At 43.7% G+C, this 17,169-nt stretch overlaps 1 protein-coding gene across 6 annotated transcripts in view; it reads right to left on the bottom strand.

Annotated features, from left to right (window-relative positions):
• The window catches only part of RALB (RAS like proto-oncogene B), a 75,068-nt gene that overhangs the window by 8,388 nt on the left and 49,511 nt on the right, over positions 1 to 17,169 (bottom strand). For all 6 annotated transcript variants that reach the window (XM_027562608.1, XM_027562599.1, XM_027562616.1 and 3 more), the window contains 2 exons: positions 10,135 to 10,294; positions 2,354 to 2,562 (listed from right to left, as the gene is read on the bottom strand). In XM_027562608.1, the coding sequence (XP_027418409.1) occupies positions 2,354 to 2,562; positions 10,135 to 10,248 (323 nt within the window). In that variant the 5' untranslated portion in view covers positions 10,249 to 10,294. The remainder of the gene's footprint in view (positions 1 to 2,353; positions 2,563 to 10,134; positions 10,295 to 17,169) is intronic.

Here is a 17,169-nt window from a genome sequence, read left to right as displayed (position 1 = left end):
AAGCACCAGTTGATTTAGTGTTGTGTTACTTTTAGTTGTATGATCAAGTGATTCAGCTGTATATATATTCCTTTTCATATTCTTTTCCCTTACAGGTTATTACAAAATGTTAAATATAGTTTCCTGTGCTATACAGTAGGTCCTTGTTGTTTAATTTATATACAGTAGTGTGGATTCCAAACTCCTAATATGTATATCCTTCCCTTTAAGAAAAATGAAAAAGAAAAAACAGTAAGTAGATGCTTGAAAATTGCCTCTAAGTAGTTTTGCCACATCCTGCATTTCACAGGTGTCAAAGAGCATGCTGTGTTTAGAAGTTATGTGGTCAGTATATATGATGAGCAATAAAAACTGACTGCTTTCTGGCTCATTAGGTTTACAGAAGCGTGACTAATGATCTCATTGATAAACAAGCACCAAGTTCTGATGTAACAAAACTACTTCTCTAGTTTATGGATTATGTCCAGGAAAACTTTCAAGGAAAAGATAGTATATTAATGTTTTATTTATGTTGGGGCTTTTCCATTTGGAAGATAAATGCAGAAGTGCTGTTTTTAAACTGCTAACAGGCGCAAAGTGCCTGAGTTTAACCAAAAGGGCTCAGATAGCCCACACGCATCCTGTGCACCGTGGGAACCTGGGCAGCTCTAGGGCTCTTCTTTTAACTGCCCAGAGTTCAAGCCGCAAGCACTAACTTGTCCTTTCCCTTCTTTCCAAACAAAGTCTTTCTCCCAGGAGGAGGTGCCTGTGGTGACCTGGGGACAGGACATGGTGGCCCTGTTACTCTCGGAGGTGACCTCTACTGTCAGCACATCCCCTCCTGGGGAGTCTTGGGGCCGACGGGAAAGCAAAGACTCAGGACGGGGCGAGAGACAAGCTGGTGTGTGCGCTGCCCTGCTCTGCCTCAAGGAGGCATCCAGCGGGACTGTGCGGAGGCAGGCCTAGCTGTGAACATGGGGGCTACTTTCGGAAACCTCTGGCTACGTCAGAGAGAGCTCCAAATTCACAGGATTTCTCCCAGGGAATCCTAGCCATTTAACTGCTCACAACACACACACCCTAGTTGCCGAGAACTGTTGATATTCACCCTCGGGAGACTAGAGACCATGAGGATGACAAAGTGAGGCTCTACCTGCCTCCTTTCCCCTTGCTCTGCAAGGGTCCCCAAGGCCTCCCTCCCAGCTCACTGATGTTCCTTCCACACCTTGAGGGCATTTTTGGCTTCCTCAGTTTCATCTTTGGCTTATGGCCTTCATTTCTGACCAGAACTTGCTAAAGAGTGAAAAAAACAAATCACTGTTTTCTTCTTCCCCTCTAGATTTGGTTCTTAGAATAAAAAGTCATCTGAGACTCCCCTGGCCATCCAGTGATTAGGACGTGGCACTCTCATTGCCAAGGGACTGTGGGTTCAGTCCCTGGCCAGGGAACTAAGATATCCTGCAAACCATGCCTGGCAACCAAAAATATGAACAGTCATCTGGACAGGTCTGCTTCCAAGGAGGGGGGATGAAAAACCAAGGTGTGTAAAAGATGGCAAGGGGATGGGGCAGAGAGAGAGATCTTACCTGCTAGAATCCCTGGAGCACTGAGCCCGCACACTGCACACTCACTATTTCTTTATAACAATGAATTTCATGATTTCAAATAAGTGATGGCAGTGAACACTCCCCACGTGCCCATATGGTGAGAAGATACAGGCCACCACACAATGATGGTTCTACTTGGGAAATTTAGCCTAACAGCATTTCATCTCATCAGTAAGAGATGTTCAGGACAGGAAACAGAACACTAAGTACACTTGCCCTGGGTCACAAGACTGTGACAGGGCAGGGACTCAGGCCTGGCTCTGTGTGACCGAAAGCCGGCGCTTCCCACTCCATGGGTTACGTGTCCCATGGGAGCAGCACACAGTCACTCTGACCCTGGCGTCCGTCTCCTGACATCGGAGGTCTCAGAAACCTCAAAGTAGAGCAGAACTATTCACTTTTTAGCAAAATTATGAAAAGAGGTAAAGATCGTTAACTCTTACCAACCCCTGCCTCTCAGGATTTACATGAAAACTAACAGGTTCCTGACTATATGGAATGGCTTTGTCCTCTTTAGGGACAACAGATCCTTCATTAAGATCATTTATATTTGGAAATTATAAACCGAGGAAGCCCAAAGAAAATATAACAAACGATGAGCTATAATGTGCCAAGATCCATAAAGCCCCAGAAAGTTCTTTAGACAGATTTCTTCCTGATAAGAAGGCTCAACCCTGGAGGTGTATGCTTAACCCCAAACTCCTTCCAAGGCTGAGACATGACCGAGGGCACAGGGCCTGCTGGAGACTATTTCTCGTCAAACGCACCTGAATTCGGCAGTTGCTGTGAATGACTCATGCTCGGTGATGGAGAACACGAGCAGGAAGCCCTCCCCGCTCCGGAAGTAGTTGTCACGGATGGCCGCATAGTCCTCCTGTCCCGCCGTGTCCAGGATGTCTATCTGCACCTCTTCCCCATCGAGGACCACTTTCTTCCTGTAACTGTCAGCCTTGGTAGGTTCATAGTCCTCCACAAACTGAGCAAACAGACAACACGATCAGTAATTAACAAAGTTCTAAGAGAGAAGAAAAGCTGCCAAAGAAATAAATTTCAATATATGGGCACTTTGCTTATTATCAACTGAGTACTGAGTGTGGATAATTATCACACCATGTGTAAGGCACTATAAAATAAAGATAATCCCTTACGTAGTATTTATGTTCTTTGCTCCTTTCAATTCTACCATTTAAATTTTTTGTTTAAAAACAGTAAGAGCAGATATTTCCCATTTTACAGATGAGGACACCAAGCAGAGAGCAGAATGCTTGGCAATATTCTTGTCAGTATACAATTATAATTAAACACTGGTGAAGGTAAGAAATGGAAGCTCTTATTCATAATCAACAGAATTGTAAAACTCATCTGAAAAGTAATTGGTCAAGAGGCACCAAGAGGCTTAAATAACTGTACAACAAGATAAACTCCAAATGGGTCAAGATTAAATGTTAACAACAAAACACTCAAGAACTAGAAGAAAACATGGGTGAAATCCCTTTATTACCTTGAAGTGGGGAAGGCCTTTTTAACTATGACTCAAAATCCAGAAGCCATGTAAGAAAAAATTGATAAATTAGACTACATAAAAAATTTTTAAACTTCTGTATGGCACAACACACTATAAACAAAGACAAACGACAAACAGGGAAAAAGTATTTAAAGCCGTATCACAAAGAGCTATATATTAACTAGAAACAGGGAGAGACAAAAGACCAAGCTGATGGGGAAAAGTGGCAACAGACAAATAATACACAAAAATAAATATGTGTGATGCTAAACACAGGAAAAGATGTTCATACCCACTAATAAAATAAAAATGGTAACTACACAGAGATACCATTTTTCACCTACCAGACTGGCAAAAAATCCCAAAGTCTGACAACACACTCTGGGGAAAAGGCCCTCTTGCACATTGCTAGTGGGAGGAGACAACAATATCGTCTGTATGGAGACAAATATGGCAACACCTAATCAAGTTGGAGAAGGTTCGTCCTCCTCCTAGGAATCTAACTTACAGACACACGTGCACAGGAACACACAAGGTTATTCACTGTGGTACCACACGTGACAACAGAAGGTTAAAAACCACCCCACTGCCCAGGCCAGGGATCTATATAATGGAATACTATGCAGCTACTAAAAACAGAGAAGAAACACCCTGGGAGGACAAAGCAAAAGAAAAGCTGTTAAACAGGAAAACTGAAACAAACGAATGTAAATGAATATTAAATCGCCAATGTAGCCCAGCAGAGAAATGAATTAATTCAAGAGACTTTAAAACAGAATATCTGGATAGAATACAACCCACTAAAAGAGACGAAAGACAAAAAAATTTCAAAGAAATGTTAAACTTCCCTCAGTGGTTACATTATTTAGTAATTATGATACAGAGCTATTTTCTTTATATTGCATCATTCATAAAATAAGTATTTTAATGTTATAAGTCAGGATATTCAGGGGATAATTTTAATGACAGCAATGTACTATTAAAATTGACTTCATGCTGGTATAACTGGATATCCACATGTGAAAAAATGAACTTGGGACCCTTATTTCACATCACATACAAAAATTAACTCAAAATGGAGCAAAGACTTAAATACAAGAGCTGAAACTATAAACTCTTAGAAGAAAACAGAAAGTAGAAATCTTCATAACCTTGAATTTAGCAATGCCTTCTTAGATACGACACCAAAAGCACAAGCAGCAAAAGGGAAAATAGATAAACTGGACTTTATCAAAATTTTTAAATTTTGTGCTTTGAAAGACACCACCAAAGTCAAAATACAACCCAGAGAATGGCAGAAGATATCTGTAAAGACTGTATCTAATAAGGAGCTAGTATTCAGAATATATAAATAACTCTTAAAACTCAATAAGAAAACAATTTTAAAGTTAAATATCGATTTTTAAATGGGCAAAGGAAGAAAACACCAAATGAAATGAAAAAAAAAATAGACAAAGGATCTGAACAGATGTTATCCAAAGAAGATATACAAATAGCCAAAAAGCACATGAAAAGATGCTCAGCCTGACTAGTCATTAGGAAAATGCAAATCAAAACCATGAGCTACTACTTCATACCCACTAATACTTTGGCCACCTCATGCGAAGAGTTGACTCATTGGAAAAGACCCTGATGCTGGGAGGGATTGGGGGCAGGAGGAGAAGCGGATGACAGAGGATGAGATGGCTGGATGGCATCACTGACTCTATGGACATGAGTCTGAGTGAACTCCGGGAGTTGGTGATGGACAGGGAGGCCTGGCGTGCTGCGATTCATGGGGTTGCAAAGAGTCAGACATGACTGAGCGACTGACCTGAAGATGCTGTAATCAAAAAGATGGACAATAACAAGCATTGGTGGGAACATGGAGAGATTATAACCCTCATAAATTGTAAAATGGTGTGGCTGTATATAGAACAGTTTTGCAGTTCCCAAAAAGTTAAACAGAGTTACCATATAATCCAGCAAATTTCACACCAAGGTACACACCCAAGAGAATGTGAGGTGTCCACACAAACACCTGTAGGTTAACGTTCACAGCAGCATTACCCATAACAGCCAAAGGTAGAAATGACCAAATATCAACTGACAAATGAATATCAAAATATGGCACATCCAGACAATGGAATATTATTCAGTTGTAAAAAGTAAGGAAACAGATTCATGCTACAACCTGGATGAACCCTGACAAATTTTGGTAGGTAAAAGAAGCCAGACACAAAAGATCATATATGAGTCTATTTACATGAAACGAGTAGAACAGACAAGTCTGTGGAAACAGAAAGCAGATTCATGGTGGCCAGGGCTGTGGGAGCGGGTGGAGGTGACTGCCAGTGGGTATTAGGCTTCTTTGAGGGGAATGGGAACTTTCTGGAATTACATAAGTGGTAATGGTTGCACAGTTTTGTAAATATACTAAAAACCACTGAATTGTACACTTAAAAGGGTCAATTTTATGGTATGTGAATTATACTGCAATTTTTTAAAAAAGAAATGAAACACTGATACAACTGTAACACTGGATGAACTTTCGAAAGGTGATGCTCAGTGAAAGAAACCAGACATAAAGGTCACATACTAATTCCATGTATATAGAACGTCCTGAACAGCACCTCCATAGGAACAGAAAGTCGCTGCCAGGCTCCGGGTGGGGGGCGATAATGAGGAATGGCTGCTACTGTGCAGGGGGTGCTTTTTGAGGTGAAAAATATGTTCCACAATTACATCATGGTCATGGCTGCACACCCGTGTGAATACCCTAAAAATCACTCAATGGTTCAGTTTAAAAGGGTGAGTTTCATGGTACACGAACTCTTCATAAAGCTATAATTTTTTAAAAATTTAAAAATCAAATTGAGGGACTTCCCTGGTGGTCCAGTGGTTAAGAACCCTCCTGCCAACGCAGAGGACACGGGTTCGATCGCTGGTCCAGGAAGACCCTACATGCCGCAGAGCAACTAGGCTTGTGTGCCACAACTACTGAGCCCAAGCTCTAGAGCCCACGTGCCACAACTTAGACCTGAAGCAGCTGAAGTAATTAAAAAATGAAATTGAAAGTATCAACATGAACTTACGGACCCCTTTGTAGAACACTGAAAAAGAGCCTTGTGTTATCAATCAACAGCTATTAATTCAAATGATTTTAATTCTAAAAGTAAAGATACTAAAAGTTTTAGTATTAATTTCTCTTACACTCATATAACAATCTTAAAATAGAGAAAATATGAAAATTTGCCCATGCTTCATAGCAGTATCCTCCTGTTAACGTCTTTCCAAAGAGACAAATATATGACTCCCTCAAAAAAACCACCCCAACACCCAGTGTGAACTCAACACCACTGTAAAGCACCGCAGTTGCTTATTTCTGAACTTTCAAGGATAAATGCAGCAGGAGTTCCACTGAGTCCTCTGACACTGGAGTCCAAATGTCCCCGTGTGGCTGCATGGAGGGGCCTCAGTGCCAGGGAACGTGCTCATTATGAGAATATGAGCTCAGAGCCTTGACGCTGACAATTCTGTTAACAGGAGCCACCCTGCTGGTTTTGCCAGGCTGCTGGGGTTCCGTCTCAGATGCCAAGACACCAAGCCTAAGGCCAGCCTCACACAGACCCTTTGTCCTGAGCCACCACTCAGCTGACTACCAGCCACTGCCAGAAGTCTCAAAGCAGTTGCCACCAAAATCTCCCCATTGCCAACCTCACTTATCAACAAAGCAAATAGCTAAAAGTCTTCATGTACATTAGGCTGAGGATTTAAAACGTGGCTCAGTTCTGAAGAACCCGGCATCCAGGGCCCTTCAGTCACCCATGTGGTAAAGGAACCTCCCCGCACTGAGCTGTCTCTGGCCAGGCCGCCTGACAGCAGCATGACTGACCATTTAGGCTGGATGATTCCCCGAGTGGGGTCTCCTGTTTGTGTTTGGCAGCAGTCCCGCCCTCTACCCAGTGGGTGCCAACAACTTCAGACACCGCCCATTATTCGGAGTAGGAGGCGGCACAGAATCCCCTCCTTCATCTCCATTAATAGCTGCTCCTCTAACCCCTTCTCCTAAAAGAATCTTAATTCCTCTCCTCACCATCTCTTCTTCCCTAGCCTCTGTTACACGAGAAAAAATAAGACTTTAGGAAGCAAAGTACATTTTTAAGCAAAAACAAAGAAAGACTTCCATAGCAGATCCTGAGATTTGCCTCTCTCATGCAAAAATGTTGTGGGTAAATTAAAGAGATTCTGCTAGATTTCCCCACTTTGGCCTCTGCTGCTGCATATAATAAATAAAAGCAAGTGTCAGAAACAAAAGTATACAAATGCTGGAGAGGGTGTGGAGAAAAGAGAACCCTCCTACACTGTTGGTGGGGGGAATGTAAATTGGTGCAACCACTATGGGGAACACTATAGAGGTTTTTCTGGAAACTAAAAATAGAACTGCCACATGGTCAGGCAGTCTCACTCCTGGGCATGTATCCAGACAAGACAATACTTCAAAAAGACACATGCACGCCTATGTTCACAGCAGCACTATTCACAACAGCCCAGACGTGGAAACAACCTAAATGTCATCAACTGATGAATGGGTAAAGAAGATGTGATACACATATAGAGTGGACTATTACTCAGCCATAGAAAAGGATGAAATAATGCCATTTGCAGCAATATGGATGGCCTTAGAAATTATCACACTAAGTGAAGTCAGAAGGAGAAAGATGAAGACCATATGATATCACTCTTACATGGAATCTAAACTATGACACAAATGAACTCTTCTGTGAGACAGAAAGACTCACAGAACAGACCTGTGGTTTTCATGGGGCAGGCAAGCTTGGGGAGGGATAGGCTGGGAGTTGGGGATTAGCAGGTGCAAACTATTACATAAGATGGGTAAAAAACAAGGTCCTACTGTATCGCAGCACAGGGAACTATATTCAATATCCTGTGATAAACCATAATGGAAAATAATATGAAAAAGAATATATGTATAACTGAATCACTCTGCTGTACCGCAGAAACCAACACAACATTATAAATAAACTATACTTCAATTTAGAGAAAAGAAATTGGTCATGCAAAAACATACAAACAAAAAGTTTCTCATGATAAGGTACAGGGGAGTATGACTCAGGAGGTGATGGAGGTTTTGGCTTGAAGCTTATTCACTGAAGGGCAGTCTTTAAAGAAACAAATACAAAATCACACATATAATATTAAATACAAAAATGATTATCTCCAAGGAGAAAAGGAATCACAATTCATTATACATTTTATTAAATGTAAAAATACTCTGGTGAACCCACCCTCGGGAGTCCTTTGTGTGACATTCTCCCCTTGACTGTAGGGGACCCTGACTGGCTTCAAACCAATAGAATATGGCAGCTGTGATGAAATGACCTCATGACTACATTTCTATGTAGGAGGATCTGTCTAAACCACCAGAGATTTGCCTGCTGGCTGGGGAAGAGTTGTCTGTGGAACAGACCACACAACAGAGAACTAGGGGCAACCTCCAGGAGCCAAGGGTGCCATCCTGCATCTGCCAACAGCCAGCAAGCTGGCAGGAAGCTGGATACCCTCCCTGCAGCCTGAGACCCTAGGCAGTGCCCTCAGCTCAGCCAGGCTATACCCCTGACCCCTGGAAATGAAAGTGACGGCTGTGTGTAGTTTGAAGCTGCTGAACGTATGGTAATTTATTACACAGCAACACTACAAATACCATTGACTCCCCAAATCCAGCACAATAACAGTCTTGTTAATTAACTGCCTGGCACACCTCTAGAATACTGTCCTATGTTGTATACACTTGCTGTATATGCTTGAACTATCTTGTCATATGCCAGTGATCCTGAAATATTTCCTATAGAGCATTAAAAACTCATGTAGTCTTTCTTCTAGCTTAGTTGGTCTAAGTTTCTCTTTGATGATCGTTTACAACTTCACAATTACGTGACATTGCTAGTAATGAAGGTTTGAGGACTCTTGGCAAATTTCAGCAACCTCTATCCATCTTCCCTGTAAGAGGCTGTAAGATCTGGAAGAATCTTCCAGACCAGTTTCTGACTCCATGTTTCGAGCCCACCCCTCCTCTGCTTCCCACACACTTTCCGTGCCTGCTGCCTTGGACACACTCGTGCCAGGACATACCCCTGGCCCTGCACCTCCCATCACCATGCCAGACTGAGTCAGGTGGGCGGTAGAATAATCCTGGTGGGCAGCAGACACTGGGACAGCTGGTGATAACCCAACCACATGCCCAGTGATTCCAAACCACACAAATGTGCATCACTGGTTCCCTGCTAGGTGTATCCTTAATCTCACTTCCCTCAGCCATATCCCAAAACGTCATGGCCATCCAACCCCACACTACCTAGGAGGCGGCTGGACAGGGGGTCAAAGTCTAGTGAAAAGAGAGGATGATCTTAATTGACTGTGGTGACGGTATCTTCTCTTACAAATTCTGGAAAGCATGTGTCATGTGAACACACTGCCAGCAAGAGGCCTCGAGGCTCAAATTCTGGCTTGGGGGCTCTGCCGCAGGACCGGCAAGTGGCCGTCAAGCAGGGACACTTGCCACAGGAATCGAGCCTGTGTCGTCACACTGGACTTGCGCCAGTGCCGTTACACTCAGAAAGTGATGGAAACTTGGAACTTTACCCTGACCAGTGGGACAACTAGAGCACACGTGATGTCTGTCACTTGAGAAAAGATGAATTTCTTACAACTCCTCCTCTCTCGCCCCAGATCAACAGTCACAAAGCTAGGCACCTGGCTCACTCTTCAGATTCACCTGTGCAAAGGCGCCCCCTATGTTCCTGCCATAATTCAATCACGGGAATAATGGGAGCAGGGACCCCAAACACCCTGTGCCAGAGCTGAAATGATCACCTAACATCAGCAGTGCAGAGCTTACCCAGGTTAGAACCTGCTGGAAAGCTCTTCAGAAGCCACTGTAACATAATTTACCCCATGACTCTAAAGCGCACGGGGGAACAGGCACACGAGGGACAGGGCAACAGCAGACCCGACGGGGAGGCAGCGTGTGCTGGCGTGTCTTACCTCGTCGTACATGAACTGCAGAGTCAGGGCCGACTTGCCAACCCCTCCGCTGCCAACCATGATCACCTTGTGCAGGGCCAGGGAGCTCTGGCTCTTACTCTTGTTTGCAGCCATCCTGCTGGTTTTCTGCGAGACGTGGCTGGAGGACCCAGTGGAAGAGCTGCCAAGGAAAGAAACAGAGACTCAGAGGTGGTTTGGTTTCCACCCGAAGGAAATCAAATGAAAATGCTATGCTCCGTAAAAGCCTAACTCAGATGTTCCAACAGAGAAGTCACTTATTCAGGTTCCAGGCAGAGATAAAGCCCCAACCACTCCGGAGTCATGGACCAGGAGCAGAGTGAAGGCGAGACACAGAGGAGAAACGAGTGTGCGCATCTGATGCCCCATCACCAGAGAGGCAGGGAGGAGAGCCACCATCAGACCCGTGGAGGGGCCAGACAGTGACCCCACACCATCTGTGCCCTGGGAACTGCTCAGGGGCCTCAGCCTTGTTCTCTGTATCTTCACGCCCCTGCCCCCACCTCCAACACACACAGGCACACAGCCCGCCCCAGGGACCAGGAGGGGCTCTGAAAAGGGTGAGTAAACCTGCTTTTAACAATCAGCATCCCTTCACGATACAGGACAGTTGAAAGGAGGAAAACTCAATTTTTTACTCCACATTGATTTACACTGATGAACCAAAGTGAGTTAAACTTTTCTAAAACAACGGTCTATTACTCAAAATCAGTTTAGCCTCATCAGAAGTGAGATGAAGTATGTAGAACAGAACAACCTTGGTGGTGTGGGAAGAGAAAGTATTCTGAATAAGTACATTCAACACATACCTGAAACTTGGGATCTAGTTAAACTTAAAAGCTTCTGCACAGCAAAGGAAAATCATAAACAAAAAAACAACCTGCAGAATAGGAGAAAATATTTGCAAATGATGCAACCAACAAGGAATTCATTTCCAAAATATAGAAACAGCTCACAGAACTCAAATCAAAAAACAACCCAACTGGACTTCCCTGGTGGTCCAGTGGTTCAGAATCTGCCTGCTAAGGCAGGGGACACAGGTTCAATCCCTGGTCTGGGAAGATCCCACATGTCGTGGGACAACTGAGCCCATGTGCCACAACTACTGAAACCCAAGAGCCTAGAGCCTGTGCTCCGCAACCAGAGATGACACGGCAATGAGAAGCCTGCACATGACAACTAGAGAACAGACCCTGCTCGCCACAACCGGCCCGAGAGGAAGCCTGCATCCAACAACAGAGACCCAGCCCAGCCAAAAATAAATACATCTTAAAAAAAAACCCAACCAAAAAATGGGCAGAAGACCTAAAGAGACATTTCTTCAAAGAAGACATACAGACAGCCAACAGGCAAAGGAAAAAATGCTCAGTATCACTAATTATTAAAGAACTGCAAATCAAAACTACAATGAGATACCATCTCACACTGGTCAGAATGGCCATCATCAGAAAATCTACAAACAATAAAAGCTGGAGAGGATGTGGTGAAAAGGGGCAGTCACTATGGAAAACCGAATGAAGGCTCCTTTAAAAACTAAAATAGAGTTGCCATATAATCTACATAAACCAAGTGCCGATTTTTATTTTGAAAGATCTGTATGGAAAATCTCTTTCACATCTGCCAAGGCATAAGGAGAAAGGGTGGGCTTGGGCATGTCATGGGCCCCTGTCTGGTTCTGTCATTTGTGAGATGTGTACCCAGATGCTTGTTACTCACTTTCTCCAAGCCAGTTTTCTTATCTGCAAACACAAGTAAACCATCACCCACCCTACAGGATTCTTCTGAGTATTAAATGAAATAACACATGTGAAAGAGCAAAGCACTGAGCCTAGCATGTAAGAGGAACCTAACAGCTAGCTTCCTTCCTATCTCATTGTAAGAGAGTTCTTTTTTCTAATTAGACATGATGGAAACCTACTTCTGACAAAGTAATTTGAAAATACTCCCAGTAGAAAAGTAAAATATGTTTAAACACACATATCATTGGGTAACATAAAACATCATGTTAAATCGGTGGTTCCTATCCTCGGTGGCAAAAGGGAATCCCTGGGGAGCTTTATAAACATCCTGGGACATTCTGATTTTGGTCTGGGCTACCCGGGAACATCTAAATACTTCCCAGGCAATGACAGTAGATGCCAAGGTTGAGAACTTCTATTACATGCACAGGTGAGCTGAGTACAAAGTAAGAAATCCCCAAGTTGGGGAGAAAAAAATCAGAGCAGTAAGAGCTGATATTTCCACAGTTCTGGATGGCCGCTGCTCTTGTCTGTATAGTCAAAGCTATGGTTTTTCCAGTAGTCATGTATGGATATGAGAGTTTGGACCATAAAGGAAGCTGAGCCCTGAAGAATTGATGCTTTTGAACTGTGGTGCTGGAGAAGATTCTTGAGAGCTGCCTGGACAGCAAGGGGATCAAATTAGTCAGCCCTAATGGAAATCAACCCTGAATACTCATTGGAAGGACTGATGCTAAAGTTCTAATACTTTGGCCACCTGATGGGAAGAGCTGATTCACTGGAAAAGACCCTGATGCTGGGAAAGACTGAAGGCAGGAGAAGGGGGCAAGAGAGGACGAGATGGTTGGATATCATCACCAACTCAATGTACCATGAATTTGCGCAAACTCTGGGAGACAGTGAAGGATGGGGGAGCCTGGAGTGCTGCAGTCCATGGGGTCGCAGAGTCAGACATAAGGTAGTGACTGAACAACAACTACCACCACAAGGGCTTCCCTTGAAGCAATGGAAGAAGTTCCCTCTACCCTTCTAGGTTCTTCTGACTGGTCTGAGAATTAACCTGATGTGAGACAGATTAACAGAGACAGTCCAACAAAGTTTAGTAACACACAGACCGAGGAGAGACCCACACAGACTGAATCACTTGTTCAAATGGCCAAGGAGGATGTTGAGGGTGGGGAGAGTCAGCTCAGGCGGTTACCAGGGAAGCCCAGTAAACAAGGTAAGGTTGTCATGCAGGCTGAAGTCCTGCCTGCTTCACTGATAAGACATTCTAGAGATTCCATCATCATTCTCTTCCTGGTACAGCGACAGAGACGCCCTTACAAACGGAGCTGTACCTGATAAGCGTCAATGTTTCCTACAGAAGTTTAGCTCCTATATGGTTTTTGGAATTTTTTCCATGTCTGTTGTTTCCTGGAAAACAACCATTAGTATGCCAAAGAGACATATCTGGGGGGAAGTAAATTCTGTTCCTCTACAGCACCAAGAGGGGAGGATGACAAGGAAGTGTGTCTGCCTAAGCCCTGGCCGAGGAAAGTGTGCCGTGACACTCAATAACCACAGCACTCCTCCAATGCCAGAAAGTAAAAGAATAAGTAACCCCAGGCTGGTCAGGGGGCTAAACACAACCCCTGAGGAGCAGGGACAGCATGCAGTGAAGACAGCTCAGGATTCCTACAACCAAAGGCCAGATAGGAGCCCACAGCTCCATCCTATGAGACAATTAAGAAACTAACCACCCAGGAGAGCTGGCATCTGTGACAGGCAGGACTTTGCAGATAGCCATTATAAAGAGAGGTATTTGATGATTTTTCACAAAGACAAAACCAAAATGTAAGGAGGACTGCATTATCAAAAGGCCAAGAGTTGAAAAGAATCATTCTGAATGTCTATGGTATTTTTTAAAAGTATTTACTACAGAAAGTAATAAAAATGTAGTGGGGGGAAAGCAAACCCATCTTAGTTCACTGGCTAGGGCCTGAAAATCAGAATGACGAAAGACAGATTCAGGAGGAAAAACCAGACAGGTGCATCTTGCACACACAAAGCAGAGCTCAGTGGTGGTGACTCCAAGGGGACACTTAGAACTTGGGCTCGCAGAGCATCCGAACCTAAAAGCAGTGAGTATTGCAGGGAGGTGACAAGACAAGCCTCAGGGGCCTTGCGCTTCTAGGAGTGGGAAACCGAGGGAAGGTAGATACATGGGGGCCGAATGCATGGTGCCAGCTCTAAGTGGTGCCATCTCTGGCTGATCAGGAATCACCCCGCCCTTCCTGGTACAGAGGGGAAGGCAGAGAATTTTTCTTTGTGTCTGTCACTTTTCAATTGCCTTCAGCTCAAATAAGCATGTCAAAGTGGCATCTCTGGGGGAGGCATACCCTCACCCCCTTCAATGCTCAGTACAAAGTTTAGAAAATATACAAAACTATCTTTAAAATAGAAAAACATCCTGTCATCCAGAGATGTTCGCTATTATTATTTCCTGCTTGTATTTTAATCAATATATACTTATACTTTAATCCATATACCCGTATATAATCTTATACTTTAATTCCTATATTTACAATCTTTCTAAGAACATATATATGTAGGTTTTCGTTTTATTTTTCATATATAATATCTACCTGTCTTCTTAAACAGAGAAGAATGAACATAATCATACCTTTTCTGGATGATTTAAAGATCACCATCTCTATGGAAACCAGCTGTGTGACCAACCTTGGGCTGCTCCAGGTGGGATCACATGTCTACTTGCTCCCCTCAGGCTGGATCCTCAGTCCACTCCTCCTTTTCTTTTTTAAAAAAATATAATTTATTTGGCTGCTCCAGGTCTTCTTGTGGCATATGGGAATCTAGTTCCCTGGACCAGGAATCGAACCTGGGCCCCCAATGTTGGGAGCATGGAGTCTTAGCCACCAGACTGACAGCTCAGTTCAGTTCAGTCACTCAGTCATGTCTGACTCTTTGCGACCCCATGAATCGCAGCATGCCAGGCCTCCCTGTCCATCACCAACTCCCGGAGTTTACTCAAACTCATGGCCATCGAGTCGGTGTTGCCATCCAACCATCTCATCCTCTGTCATCCCCTTCTCCTCCTGCCCCCAATCCCTCCCAGCATCAGAGTCTTTTCCAATGAGTCAACTCTTTGCATGAGGTGGCCAAAGTATTGGAGTTTCAGCTTTAGCATCAGTCCTTCCAAAGAACACCCAGGAGTGATCTCCTTTAGAATGGACTGGTTGGATCTCCTTGCAGTCAAGGGACTCTCAAGAGTCTTCTCTAACACCACAGTTCAAAAGCATCAATTCTTTGGCGCTCTGCTTTCTTCACAGTCCAACTCTCACATCCATACATGACTACTGGAAAAACCATGGCCTTGACTAGACAGACCTTTGTTGGCAAAGTAATGTCTCTGCTTTTGAATATGCTATCTAGGTTGGTCATAACTTTCCTTCCAAGGAGTAAGTGTCTTTTAATTTCATGGCTGCCATCACCATCTGCAGTGATTTTGGAGCCCCCCAAAATAAAGTCTGACACTGTTTCCACTGTTTCCCCAACTATTTCCCATGAAGTGATGGGACCAGATGCCATGATCTTAGTTTTCTGAATGTTGAGCTTTAAGCCAACTTTTTCACTCTCCTCTTTCACTTTCATCAAGAGGCTTTTTAGTTCCTCTTCACTTTCCAATTATGTGCTTTTTAATAAGTGTTCTAAGCAATTAACTAGATAATTAAGCACATTTGAATTGTTACTAAAATAGGGTAAGTGGGTTGAGGAGCAGGCCTCCCCAAAGGCTCAGGTGGTGAAACTGCTTTTGACCGAATTTCTGGGCCACGACCATTGCTCACTACAGGGCTGAGGCCAGTGCCTGAGGCTGCAAACTCCAGAACACCAGCCTGCCATATTATTTCTCTGAAGGAACCTTGCTTCCATGAATTATTATAGTTGTATGAAAACAGAGGAATCCTTTTCCAGATTAGAGGCAAGGGTGCTTTCAAACACATGTAGACATCTAATTCTGAGCTGTTATTTTCAAAATGCAAAGTCAGTTTCTCTAGAAGAAACCATAATAAATGGACTGAGGACTGGTTTGACAAATCCACAGATATTGCCAAAGTGTCTGTGTTCAGAGCTCAAGAACTGAAATAATCATGGTGGCTATACAGTCTGTATGACCCGTGAGCAGCTGACATGAAGAAGGAGAGGGCAGGAGGATCAGCCGTGTCCCGGCCCTGGACCTGACCTGGAAATGGCAGATGCCAACCCTCCAGACTCCTGTCCCTGGAGATGATAAATCCCTATTTGCTTAAGTCATTCTGAGTCTCTTTATTGTTACTTGTACTGAAAGCATTTCAGAAGGACTCTTTGCACTCAAGAAACTCAAAGTCTAGTGATTAGTTACGGAAGCTGAGTAAATGATTCTAGTGTGGGCTGACAGATTCTACGGCAGAAAGTACAGAGGAGGGACTTCCAAACCAGAGAAGAAGGTCAGGGGACATGACCCTCAGTCCTGCAGGAGAACTGAGCCCTGAAGGAAGTGGCCACAGAGGCTTCAGAAGTATAGAGCAGGGACTTCCAAACCAGAGCAGAAGGTCAGGGGACATCTCCTCAGTCCTGCAGGAGAACTGAGCCGGGAAGAAAGTGGCTACAAAGGAGAAGAAATACCAGGAATAAAACACGGCAGTGAGGCTCAGGAAGGTCACATTGATGATTTCATGTTTATAACAGATAAGCTTCACCAATAAATGTGTTCTTAAAAAATAACACAGCAGTCCTTTCCCCCAGCATTTTATTATGAAAAGTTCCAAATTTTCAGAAAAGTAGAAAGAGTTGCATAGGGAACCCATATTCTTATCACCTGGATTCTATAGTCAACATGTTGCTACTTTTGCTTCATCGCAGACCCAGTCACCGGGCATCCCTCTCCCCATCCATCAATCCACTGGGCTTTCTCACATGTTTCCATGGAAGCTGCAGACATCAGTACCTGCCATCCCTAACCAGCAGACATCTGTTTTTTACAAAGCAATTATACCTCTCCCAGAACTCTTAATCTCTTTTCATGAACTGTTTGAGTTCGTCACCAATACCCAAAAGCCACAACACAGACTTTCCTTCAGGGCCCATAACACCAAGTCCTAGCAAGTTCACACCTTAGAGTAGGAGGTCTTTTACTGGGGACTTGAGAAACACACCAGCAGACACCCTTTACTATGTCTCTACCCACCAACAGGAAAGCTCTAAAGTAGGCTTCATTTTTTGTCCGAAAAACTTGTAA

Source organism: Bos indicus x Bos taurus, chromosome 2, assembly GCF_003369695.1.
Source record: "Bos indicus x Bos taurus breed Angus x Brahman F1 hybrid chromosome 2, Bos_hybrid_MaternalHap_v2.0, whole genome shotgun sequence".
In the NCBI taxonomy this organism is placed as follows: domain Eukaryota; kingdom Metazoa; phylum Chordata; class Mammalia; order Artiodactyla; family Bovidae; genus Bos; species Bos indicus x Bos taurus.
The sequence above is the reverse complement of the archived record's forward strand: the minus strand, read 5'-3'. Positions and strand labels throughout refer to the sequence as shown.